The sequence below is a fragment of the Vanellus vanellus genome, assembly GCF_965231255.1.
Source record: "Vanellus vanellus genome assembly, chromosome: 7".
Classification (NCBI taxonomy): Eukaryota; Metazoa; Chordata; class Aves; order Charadriiformes; family Charadriidae; genus Vanellus; species Vanellus vanellus.
The window spans coordinates 10,427,374-10,439,656 of NC_138912.1; the positions used below are offsets into that span (position 1 = coordinate 10,427,374).

The 12,283-nt window shown below is 39.7% G+C and overlaps 1 protein-coding gene across 3 annotated transcripts in view; it reads left to right on the plus strand.

Moving 5' to 3' along the window:
* The window catches only part of NRAP (nebulin related anchoring protein), a 56,299-nt gene extending 44,313 nt beyond the window's left edge, over nt 1–11,986 (plus strand). For all 3 annotated transcript variants that reach the window (XM_082486254.1, XM_082486255.1, XM_082486256.1), the window contains 11 exons: nt 955–1,053; nt 1,834–1,938; nt 2,301–2,408; nt 4,027–4,338; nt 6,152–6,256; nt 6,927–7,025; nt 7,142–7,246; nt 8,820–8,927; nt 9,592–9,903; nt 10,150–10,302; nt 11,557–11,986. In XM_082486254.1, the coding sequence (XP_082342380.1) occupies nt 955–1,053; nt 1,834–1,938; nt 2,301–2,408; nt 4,027–4,338; nt 6,152–6,256; nt 6,927–7,025; nt 7,142–7,246; nt 8,820–8,927; nt 9,592–9,903; nt 10,150–10,302; nt 11,557–11,658 (1,608 nt within the window). In that variant the 3' untranslated portion in view covers nt 11,659–11,986. The remainder of the gene's footprint in view (nt 1–954; nt 1,054–1,833; nt 1,939–2,300; nt 2,409–4,026; nt 4,339–6,151; nt 6,257–6,926; nt 7,026–7,141; nt 7,247–8,819; nt 8,928–9,591; nt 9,904–10,149; nt 10,303–11,556) is intronic.
* Nucleotides 11,987–12,283: the final 297 nt, after the last annotated feature.

Genomic DNA, 12,283 nt, shown 5'->3' on the forward strand with positions numbered 1-12,283 from the left:
GGGCTGGCAAAGTGACTCACTGGATAATGCTAGGCTCCCTCCCCTTGTGTTTGATCATTCCATTCGTTTCCTAACTGCAGATGGGTGAACCTGATGGAGTTCAAGGTTTTGCAGACTTTGCTAACTGTTTTTGCAAATATTTTCTCCTGTGTTTCAGACCCAGGAGGTTGTTTTTTGTGTTATTTATTTTAGATTTTAAATGGGCCTTTTCAACTAGAAATCAGGCTGTGTCTATCCCTAATAAGTACCTTGTACTGTTTCTCCAAAACTAGACTGACCTGCAGAGCACCCAATACATTACACTGTCCTCAGCTCTGCTCCTGTTTTATAGTCTTCGCCTGTTTTTTACTTGCTGCCTTCTTGTGCTGTTGGTTTTCCCCCTCTGTAAATGGATTTTTATTTCCTCTCTCGTGTTTTCTTCTTACAGTCTCTGCTAGTTTCATATCTTGGATCTATTGCCCATATTCACATAGATGTGAAATTAGTTATATTCTAGTGAATGGATCGCTGCTTGCAGCGACCTTGCAGTTATTCTGTTCACAATTGTGGCATACGACCACAGGCCAGGTGGAACCTAATTTTCCCACAGAAAAGTTCAGCAGGCTTGTGCAGCACCTTCTCTCTGGATCGGATTGCCTTTGCTGTAATTCCACTAGCCGGGGTTAATGACACCAAGGAGTGAAATAACCTTATTACTGTATTCAGCATAGCAGCACTTTTTTTCTTTTTTACACCTTATTCCTTATTTACTTTTGATTTCCCCTGTGAGACTTGAATGCATCAAATTCAGACTAGCAAAAGGTAAATTAGTCTAATGGTTAATAGGCACATACCATTTGCAAAGTAGAGTTTTAAGCACAAGAAGCAATACTAGACCACTGGTGTTGGAAAAAGTCACTTCTCTGACAAGACAATTTAGTTATTCTGTTCATTTTTCTTTGTGTGTGAACTCAGAGTAAATATCGTCAGCAGCCACATTCCTTCAAGTACACATCGGTGACAGACTCTCCTGGCCTCCTTCATGCAAAATTCAGCAATATGATTGCTAATGAGGTAGGCTCTCCTAACGTGCACCAGAAAATATGCTCTTCAAAATGCGTTGAGCTAGGAATGGAGGAGTGAGAAAGAGACAACCCTGTTCTGAAAGCAAAAAGCATCAAAAAGAAAGAAAGCATCACTGATTTGTGCTTTTTCACAGTTAGATCACCTTTATTATTTCCGAACATTCGATACCATTTTCAATTCAATCTCTTTTAAAAAGCTCAAATAGTGCCCGTATGATAGAATCCCATTATCAGTTTTTTTTACATAAAACTGAGCCTCCAAAGATTAGGTCTGCAGGGTGTTATGAGGCAGCTCATTTGCATAGCATGGTCTACTTTAGAGAGCTCCTAAAACAAGAATCACTTTTCTAATTTTTGAAAAACAAGACCAAACCCATAGGCAAATTATCAAAATCAGCTGTGATAATATGAGGAAAAATCCAAGCTAGAAAATATGGCCAGTCTACCAGAAATGCCTGGCCTTTTTTTTTTTTAACACACATTCATGGTGCCCTTAAGGTTCTTAGGTCCACTTTGGGCCTGCTGGGAACATATCAATGCAAGGCTAAGAACATAGTGGGTTGGCATCATGATGTATGTATAAAAATTAATGTACAAGTTTTTTATGCCCAGAAAAGAACCCCATGCAATTGCAATGGTATATTCTTAGCTGGTTTTTCTGCTGGCTGACTATAGTTGTCATAATCATAGACAACTTAAGTACTGCTGTTATATTATTGAAACAACAGAGAAAACTAATTGTAATCGTCTTTTTCGATCTCTTTCCTAGCGCCTGTATAAAGCAGCAGGAGAGGACAGTCGGCATCACTATACACCAACACTAGGTCTGCCTGAGTTCACGCGGGCAAGAATAAATGCAGCCAACCTCAGTGATGTAAGAATTTGTTCTGTATTTCTTATACATATTTGGGATGGAAGATGAATTGTGCAGTGGCAAGGAAGATGGATAAGTAGACTACTTTTTAGATCTATTCTATTTATGCTTTCCCTGGTTTGATTATAATGTTATTTATCTCCATTAGCATCTATACGGTTCTGAGTAAATTAAATCTACATAAAGAACGAGACATGTTTAGTCTGAGTTAGTAGGATTTCCCAAAGATAATTTAAAAAAATCCTTTGATTATGAAGAATGAGACTGTAACACAGAATAACAAATGAAAGAGGGTTCCTTTGTTTGTTCCTTTGTGCATTTAAAAGTGAAACAGCAATGTACATGTGCCTTTCCTACTCTAGGCAAAATACAGGGAATCTTGGCATAATCTACGTGCTCAAGGCTACAAGCTGACAATGGAAGCACTCCCATTCCAGACTGCCAGAGCCTCCAGAGAAATTGCCAGTGATGTGAGTTGAATGATTCAACCTTCCTTCTTGCCTAATTTCTGTTAACTTCATGTAAAACAATGTCTAAAGCAGATTTTACTGAATTAAAGCGACTCCATAACCATGTGAGACAAGTGTGAGACAGAATATATTACTTATGAATGAGCTTCTTTGTGTGAATTTAAAAAAAAAGAAGAGGAAGAATCGCTGCTAATCGGGAACCAAGCTCGGTTAAACATCTTCCAGTGGGAAATAGCTAGTGAATTAAAGTATTTGCAGACAGACAAATCAGGGGGATTCTGCTCCTTCCCAGGCTTTCAGCTCCTCATATTATAAAGTGCCCACTAATTCTGTCCACCCTGCTTTGAGCTGACTTTTGGAAGCTGAGCGTCCTTTGAATCTCTGAAAATCAGGAGCTGCCTCTCTGGTTAGAAAGTGAAAAGCAGTGGATGCTCCTGTAAATATGTGTCCCCTTAATTTCTGAAACAGAGGATACAAATCTTCTTACCCTTAAAAATATCCTCCCATTTGTGTTGTTGTTTGCAAAACACTCAGACATGGTGGTATCCATTTCTCAGAAAGCCTGAGTTCATCCCTTCCTCACAAGAAATTTAGTAAATTCTAGGAAAAACTCACAAGTAAGCTAAATTTAGTAAAAAAAGCCTTCATTTTGTGTAGTATTTAGTTGCATATTTTATCTCTAATGTGATAAAATATGAATATATTTCATGTGTATTTGTTTTATGAAGCAACTATTTCTAGTTGTAATTTATAATGTATACTTAACCATATTTTGCAGAGTGCTTTTGGTTACAGCTTCAGATCTGCCCTAAAGGGTACAAGTCCATAATAGAATTACATCCACTTACAACAGATCTGAATTTGGCCCTTCATCTTGGAAGCACTTTATAAACATTAGCTACTGTAATTTAATCCCCACAACTCTCTTGTGTGGTAGATAAGTGTTATTATCCCATTTCAACTACATTATGAACTCTTCAGGGCCCAGGCCTTCCCTTTAAAGTTCCAAGCACCCTGTTGATGCTGTATAAATAATCATTATCATCATCATCACTATTTCACAGAGAGGATAAATGCAAGATCATAGGGAGAGTCACAGTCCCAGCTAAGATGAGAATGAGGGGTTGCTGGTGCTTATTCTTGTACTCAGACCACCATCTTAGGCTTCTCAACATAGTTATTGATCCAAGAAAACTGAATTTACTCTTTAAAATAGCTGGGTGGCATTTGCAAATCTGAAGGCTACAAAGTGCATGATGTTTCTCTTTTCTATAGATTTTTTTTCTTCTGTCTTTTGTTTGTTTCTCTTATGTTCTCATTCCCAGCAATGGGAATAAAATTCTATGAGAGATAATAAAAGTACATGATCTGAGGTTAAACATGATCAATGCTTTGGGCATATTCAGTGAATATATTGAGATGCACTTAACTTTAATGCTGTAGCTACTGTGGTATTTAAATTTGAGAGCAATGAGAGATTCAAACAATTACTTTCCAGTGCTGCATACCTTGGCTTTTTTTACAGACAGCATAGATGTTTCTGTGACTTATCCTAAGTTAGTTAGAGCAGCCAGTCTAAGTTTGGCACTTTTTCACTTTTACCCTTTTTTATTTTTAGTACCAATATAAACACAACTTCGTGATGGAGAGAGGAAAGCACATTGGTGCCAGAAGTGTTCTGGATGACACCAGGTTGCTGCATTGCTTGCATGCTGCCAAATTACAGAGTGAACAGGAGTATAAGAAGGGATCCCAAGAAGTGTGGTCTCAGTACCATCTGCCCATGGACATGGTGAATCTTGTCCATGCAAGGAAAGCCCAGGCCTTAGCGAGTGATCAAGATTACAGAAAGAGACTACATGAATTTACAGCACTCCCAGAAGACATGAAGATGAAGTGGGCCAAAAGAGCCCACATGCTACAGAGTGAGGTAAAGACTTTCCTGCTGTTAATAGCAAATTGAATTTAGCAATAACAAAGCTTTGAGTGACTGGCACAAATTGTATGTTGACATTGCGCAGTGTTTTTAGAAATACCATTTGTAAACCTATGTATGTGTAGCAGCAAGATATCTGTTTGCTCCTCATGTATGGAATACATGTGAATTAGAGGTTCTTGTGTTAGGAACCTGACGGAAAATCACTGTGGTCCATGTGACTTATTCTAGAGCTGAGGGATATACACAAGCATCTCTCAGGTCTTTGGATCACAGCCAGTCAGTGCTCTTCATGTGGAATTGTTTCATCAGAAGGTTAAATGCTCTTAGATTGATTTGGGATACGTTACAAGGTCATTTTGCAAACAGAAATGGTCATATCAAATAACCAGTTCCCTAGAGGTGTTTGCAGAAATTGCTTATGCAAGTGTAGGTCCAGGCAAACTTTGGCGACAGTAATGATGGAATCTCAGCATGGGCCACATCCATGCTCACTTTGCCTTAGCATGTGTCTTTGTTCAGGGACAAGCCATTGTATGTGTTTCAAACAGATGTAGGTATTGAGTGTGTGTATAAAGCTGCATGGATGCAGGTAGCTGTATGTTGACAATTTAGGGTCTAGTGTCATTAGCTGCTCTGTAGCAGGAACCTCTGTTCAGGTGGTTTTTGTTTTGTAAGAAAAGAGACTGAATGATTCAGCAAGGAAGTGAAAAACATTGTTCAGAAAGTTATGCTAACTCTTTATAGGTCTTTAGAGAGCTGGATTTTATTGTGAGACAAAGTGATGGGATATTTGTTGGATTTAGTCAGATTTGATGAGCAGATATAACTTTATTGGGGATATTCTTGGGATGGTATAGAAGCTGTTGCTAGATGCAGTTCTTTGCCTTTCCAACTCCAATTCCTGCCTTCTCCTGTAATGGCTAACAGATGGTAGTTAGATCCAGGCAGGCAGGATTCTTTACTATTTACTGATGTGCGATGGTGGCTCACAAAGTGGCATTTCCAGGGACTTAGTCCTTGGACCCTAACAGCATGTACTTCAGAGCTTGCCTATAAAGGGACAGAACAGGACAGATGTGTAAGAACCTTAGCACTTGGCTCTTTGCCTTTAGACCCCACAGGTTAGGAATCCAGAGAAATGATGAAGGTGATTTTGTCCAATACATGCACTTTCTAGTATGAGTAATGTACAGCGTGCTTGAGCTAGCTGGCTGTTATGTCCATTTGCACATAGGGAGAAAAAAAAAGCAACCTGAAAAAATGGATGATTGGATTAAAGTCACACAGTGAGCCACTGTCACTCTGAAGGAGAAGCTGGAATTGTTGGGATTGGGGGTACTTTGCTGGCCTTTTTTTTTACTTTTTATTGGGTCTGCCTTGTTTTCTTTACTGGATTAGGAGGTAGAGCAAGCCTTTAATATGAGTTAAGAAAGAGTAATGGGTCCTCCTAGAAATGGGGTTAATGAGGAAGCATGCACCAGATGAAATAATTAGTATTCCTGACTTGAACTCACCTCAGAAAATTATTTCAAAAGGGGTTCTTTTACGCCCAGTACAAACAGGTTATTACTTACTGCTTTGAGTCATACTAATTCACTCGTGGGGCCTTCTCTTGTAACTTGCATATGATACATTATTTAATTCCTAGTGGAATGAACAAATGCAAACAGTTTGGCTTTACGATGTGATATGTGCATGGCAAATGAAAAACCTCAAAATGTTAATATGAATCAGGGAGTCTTTTTAAAAAACCTTAATAGCTGTGGATACAAAACTGATAGCTAACGATTTTCATTTTTAACAGCATCGCTATAAATCAGACCTGAACTTCATGAAAGGAGTTGGTTGGATGGCTCTGAGATCTCCGCAGATAGAAAGTGTAAAGAAGGCTGGAGAGCTCATCAGCGAGGTAACTGATAAATCTTTCATGGGGTAGCACGTCTGTAGGAATTGTTTACCATCAAGGCTCCTCGTTACATGACACTTACGAATGTAGCTTATCATTTCCTTTTGATGTGGGAGCCTGTTTATACAAGGTGTAAGTTACCAGGAAGCAGTACGGGAGATGCAAGTCCACTGTGTGACACCTGCTGAATATTTTCCATTCCGAATGAAACACAAGAGTATAAACAAAACATGTAGCAATAAATAAATGCAGTAAACTCCATTATGAAATTCTAAGCAGGTGGTTATGGAAGTGATATAGAAGGATACAGCATTGACAACCACGCTGAAGGGGCATTTGCCTGCTCAGTATCATGCATTAATGGAGCAAAATTATGAGCTGTCAAAAGTGTAGTGTTTGAAAACTTTTTGCATGTGAATTTCCAGTGGGAAGTCCTTCTTGCACACACACAAAAAAAGAAGTTTGGTGCCTGGGCACCACAGCAATAATGCAGCAGCATCCCTATTCCTTAGCTGAAAGAGCAACTGAGACCAAAGCAGAACAGTATGTGGCTTCAGGACGGTGGCTTTTGTATTTTACTCCAGTTATCACACACTTGGAATTGTGATATAACAGTAACAGAAATATCCTGTGTTTTTTTTCCTTTGTTTTTGTTGCCTCCTTCCCCTCTCAGGTAAAGTACCGTCAGAAGCCAGAAAGTTTGAAGTTCACTGCCGTGGTTGACTCTCCAGATCTGATTCATGCTAAAACCAGCTACCTCCAGTGCAGTGACGTAGGTTTCATTTCACTTGTAGTGATCTTAACTTTTGTTGTACTGTAATGCATAAAAGAATTGATCTCAACGTTGCTTCCAGTATCAGTTACATTCAATGACTTTTGGCTCCACAGAGGCTGTACAAGGCTGGAGACCCTGAAGCCAGGCACAGGTACACCCTGCCTCCTGATCATCCAGATTTTATCCGAGCCCGCCAGAATGCACTTCACATCAGTGATGTAAGTAAGCCTTTTACTTTGGGGAGTTGACTTGGTAACTGTCATTACGGAAAACAAATTTGATTGGGAATGAAAAACTTCCATGTATATGTAGAAGCCAGGTTCTCTGAGCCTGACCAAAACTGAAAAAGCCAGAGGCTGTGGACAGCCAACATATTGCTAGGTTTGGGCTGGAGGGATCAGGAAAAGTCTGTTGATTTTTCTTTTGAGAATTGGTTCTGCTTTCTAGAGCAGGAAGGTATTATTAAAGATTTCAGTCCTTCAGTCTAGGTATGGTTAGCTACAAATGTATACCTATGTTTGGGCAGGGGAGTAGGGAGAATCCTCTTTCCTTGACTATATAATCTATCTTCATGAAGCTGGAACACTGTGTTGAACTGATCCCTTAAGCACAGTTGTCATCAATGTGGATGCAATTGAATCAGTGAGTGGAATTGGTTTAAAGGGATTTTGTTTCCACATTATCCCAGACAGAGGCACTCAGTCTATTCCTAATCTACTGTTCCCTGATTAAATAGCTGTTCTCCTTAACTGTAGGGTCAGAGGGACCTTCGTTTATAAGATGCTTTGAGTTCCTTGTTTGGTGATAGGGACTGTGTAGGTGAAAGAAACCAATAGAATTTATATGCTTTGAAGCGATAGAGGAAAAGGTAAAAAGGCAAAGGGGTGATTTCACACAAATGAAAGATCAGACCTAGACCCATTAGCAGCACATGCAGTAATGCTTGCATTGCTTCTACCCAGGCTATCTTGCAGGATTTCTGGCATCTCAGTTCACCTTCAAATTAAGCACCACCTAGCGCTAAATCCACCAGTGAAATAGAAGAGTATCTTTTGAAATGTAAAGTGGATAGTGGATTTTGTGCTTGTTTTCATATGGTCACAAACCCCAGAAAGGGTGAATCAAAGTCTTACAGAAAGCAAACAAATAAAATCAGAAAGGGACAGCCAAAAGTGTCAGCTAAGATACCATGGCTGTGTAGCAGGACCTGCAGAATGGAAGCTATTTTAAGAAGGCTACTAATGGAAGAAGAACCAAATCTAGAGCAATTTCTCTTCAGGATGTAAATGTATTTCACATCCTCAAAGTCATATTAAATATGTCAGAACCGGCTGTTATTCCATATGAGTTAATGAAGCCACATGTGGCTGGGGATGGAGACAGGGATCATTTGAAAAGCTTGAAATAACTGGTATTGAAATTATGATGCCATGAAACCCAAGACGCTGCAAGTGGATGCATCAAAAGAGAGAATAAGGGCAATATCAATGCAATATTGATGTGACTGATGCATCACAGTTTCTAATAGAAATTAAATCACATCAAAAACAACCACATTCAAGTACAAAAGGAAACCCTGGTGGCACTTTTCAGATGAGGCATTTTATCATTATGGTGAATAGAAAAGAAGTTGAAGTGCTGTAGAACTGGATCAAAACCTTGGAGATGGTACTGATGACTCTTGATACAAATAAACCCAGTAGGATAAAACATTTATTATTGCAGTTATGGGACTGCGTTTAAGAAACTGCAGGGGGAAATGACTGTTTTGTTCTTTTCTTTTTAACACAGAAATTGTATAAAACATCTTGGGAACAGACAAGGGCATCTGGCTATGATTTTAGGATTGACGCCATCCCATTCCAGACAGCAAAGGCTTCAAGAGAGATTGCTAGTGATGTAAGAATTGTTCTGTTTCAAGCACTTCCCAACCCTCTTCCCATGTCACCCCCACCCTGTAAAAATGGGTGAATTCTGACGTAAGTGAACCTTGTTCTGGTTTGGAAAATTGGTGATCCAGTGAAACCAAATGCCGGTTAAGTGCAAAGATTTCCAACTAAAAGCTCCCATTAATAATGTCCAATACCAGGCTGCTGTGTTTCACTTCAAAGAGTTATTCTTGAGAAGGAAGCATATTATGATATAGTTAAATAAAATAGGTACTAGGCTATGAATAGTTAAAGCATTGCCTAGGGTAAAGTGGGTCACCTTTGAACACAGAAGACCACAGTTGGCAAGAAAGCTGAAGATGGAGGAGCTTTGTTGCTTAAGCTGTGTATTGGGTGCACCCAAGAGTACAACAATAAGAGGACCTCTGATTGCTTTTGAGAGATGAGTATTTTGGGCTCCCTAAGTCTTTCTGCTTCTTTAAAAATTAGCACAAAAGGCATTCTTCTAAAGCGTCTTGTTAGATTAGAAGATGTAGTTTGATATCAAACAAACCCTTGATCTTTTTGCACTACAGGAAGCATTATTGATAGCTAGGGGAGGGTAAGTTATTTCATAACAGAAATTGGAGGTAATCTGAATGTGAAAATGAGATTTTCCTCTGCGCTTACTGCAGTACAAATACAGAGAAGCCTTCCTGAGAGACAGAGGTCAGCAGATTGGATTCCTCAGTGCAAATGATGATCCTAAAATCAGGCATGTGCTCAGAGTGGGGAAACTCCAGAGTGACAACCAATACAGGAGTGGATATGCCCAAAACATGACACAGTTCCAGAGTCACCTCAACCAGCCAGGATTCCTCCACGCTAAGAGAAGCCAGCAGCTTGCAAGCAATGTTAACTACAAGCAGCCTTTGCACCAATACACTTGTGATCCTGAGCAGCTAAATGTGAAGCACGCAAAGCAGGCCTACAAGCTGCAGAGTGATGTAAGTATAGCTGGGCAACACTGTCCTTCCAAGTGCTAGGAGCTGTCTGTGGCAAATGTGCTTCGCAGACCTTACCTACCAACAAAATCACATTCTTGAAAGAACTAGTCTGTTTGCTGAAAATGAGTAATTTGTTTATTATGGACTCTGTTGCTCTTTATGTGCTCTCCCTTGAGTACCCAGGGCATGTGGTTTGAGTAGAGCCAAACAAAATAATACACACTGGTGTATGTTTCATGCTTTCAGGTAAAATACAAGTCTGACTTGAACTGGCTCAGAGGCATTGGCTGGACTCCCCCAGGTTCTCACAAAGTCGAAATGGCAAGAAGAGCTGCTGAGTTGGCGTACATGCGGGAAATGGGATTGCAGGGTGCCTCTGCTCTGTATGGACCTGGAGTTGTAAGTAGAGTAACTGTTCTTCTCACAAATCCCAACAGCTCTGGTCTCTAGAAGTGCACACATCCTGTTTAATGCTTTTGAATGCCCCCTGGAGCCTACAGTTCTCTCCATTATTTGAACAGAATATATATACTTCCTTCACAAAGCTTTGTGGCTTTGTGTACCCCTTAATTTGAAGGAACCTCTCAAGAGAATTCAGCACTGTCATGGCTGAGGAATTCCTATAGGGACTAGGAAGTGCCACAGGATAGGATTTACTTATACTATGGGATGTGTTTCCCTTAACTTGTGGATGTTGTCAGATCTCCAAGTGTCCTGGTACCTCCATGGAAACCAGAAGTAGATGTGGAAGGCACTCCCTGTACAACTCCACTTCTCTTTTCTTAATTGCAGCAAGAGACATCTGTGTTGCCATGTAATCTTCAGTGGCAACTGTATTGACAGGCTCAGGCACTTCTAACAGCATAATGTGTGCTGTGGGTGGCTCCCTAATACTGTGGGAGGCTTTCTGCAAAGGGGTAATGCTCCAGCCTCCTCCGTCTCTGTGCAGCCTGAGATGTAAGAAATTAAAAGCTGGGATCTTCCAGGTTTTCCTTCTCCCAGCCTCCACAGGGATGACTCCCAGTCTGCAGTGTCCCAGCACAAAAGAGCAAAAGTCCATACAGGGACTCTGTAGAACCTACAGTTAGGAAGCGTTAAGTTACAATAAAAGAGAGGTTCTGCACTTTAAATACTTGTTTCATTTAAATTTTAACTTTGGCAACAAGTCAAACAAAAAGCCAGCCCAAGAGAAACAGGACATATCCATGATTTACATTCCCATCTGAAAAACTACTCAGGAAATAAATTATAACTGTGATTGAGGAATGCGGGCAGCAGGGACTGCAGGCAATATCTTCTTAAGTCCTACATATGATAATGATCTGATGGTCCCAGGGAAACCTACAGGTGTGCAAGCCACCTGGAACTCAGGTGTTTGCTGGTTTGCTCTTTATTTAGGGCTCAAATTAGAAATTAGGACTTGAGTACATTCAGTCCTTCAATATGTGTAGTATTTAACTTACATGAATGGCTCCGTCTTTTGAGCTTTTCCATTGTAGATATTTGCTCAGTGCAGAGCAATGATTAAGATTTTGCTCATTGGTTTGCCAGTTGAGGTATTTTTTAATATACAACTATTTTTATAGAATAATTGTTAAAACCTTCTCCTGTCCACTGGCTGCCCTCACAATTTAGTTGGGTTTGATTTAACAGGACCAATTGGAGACGGAAGGATCTCAGCAGGTCACAGTCAACCCTGATGCTTCAGAAATTCTGCAAGTCAAGAGAAGGAAAATGCAACTGTATCAGAAGTAGACAAAAACATGACATAACACAAATAGATTTTCATAGTGTCCTGCAAATCCTGTAGCTTTTCCAGTTTTCTGGGAAGCACAATAGGTGGTGTAAAAGAACTTTTTGTTTTAAAAAGCAACCTAAACATTGCAATTTATAATATCTTTCTATTTTTGCGTGGATATTTTATCACTGTATGTGTTACAGAATCTGATATTTATTTAAAGCTGTAAATGAAATTAGTACTAGGTAACTGGCAGGCTCAGCTTTGTACTACAGATGGATGAACCTGATTGGTAGAATATAAAATAATTTGTAATGAATAAATCAGATTAATCCTGTTCCATACTTGTAATCTTTGGAGATTTTTATGTTCCTGGATTATTGGCACATGTCTTAACAGGTGAACAAGACAAAGGCCAGTGGGAGCAAAGTTATCATTGACTAACCAAGGGCACGCCTGTTAGTGGACATCAGAGAATCGGTTCTTGATTAACAGGATGTATTCAGATCACAATTAGTTTTTCAGTCTTTTTTCAAATCTTCCAAAGCAAAAAATCAGAATTAGTTTGTTAGAAATTATGGCAATAGGGGTAGCTATTGATAGATTAGGTAGCTGCTTAGAGAAGGTTGTAAACCCTGGGAT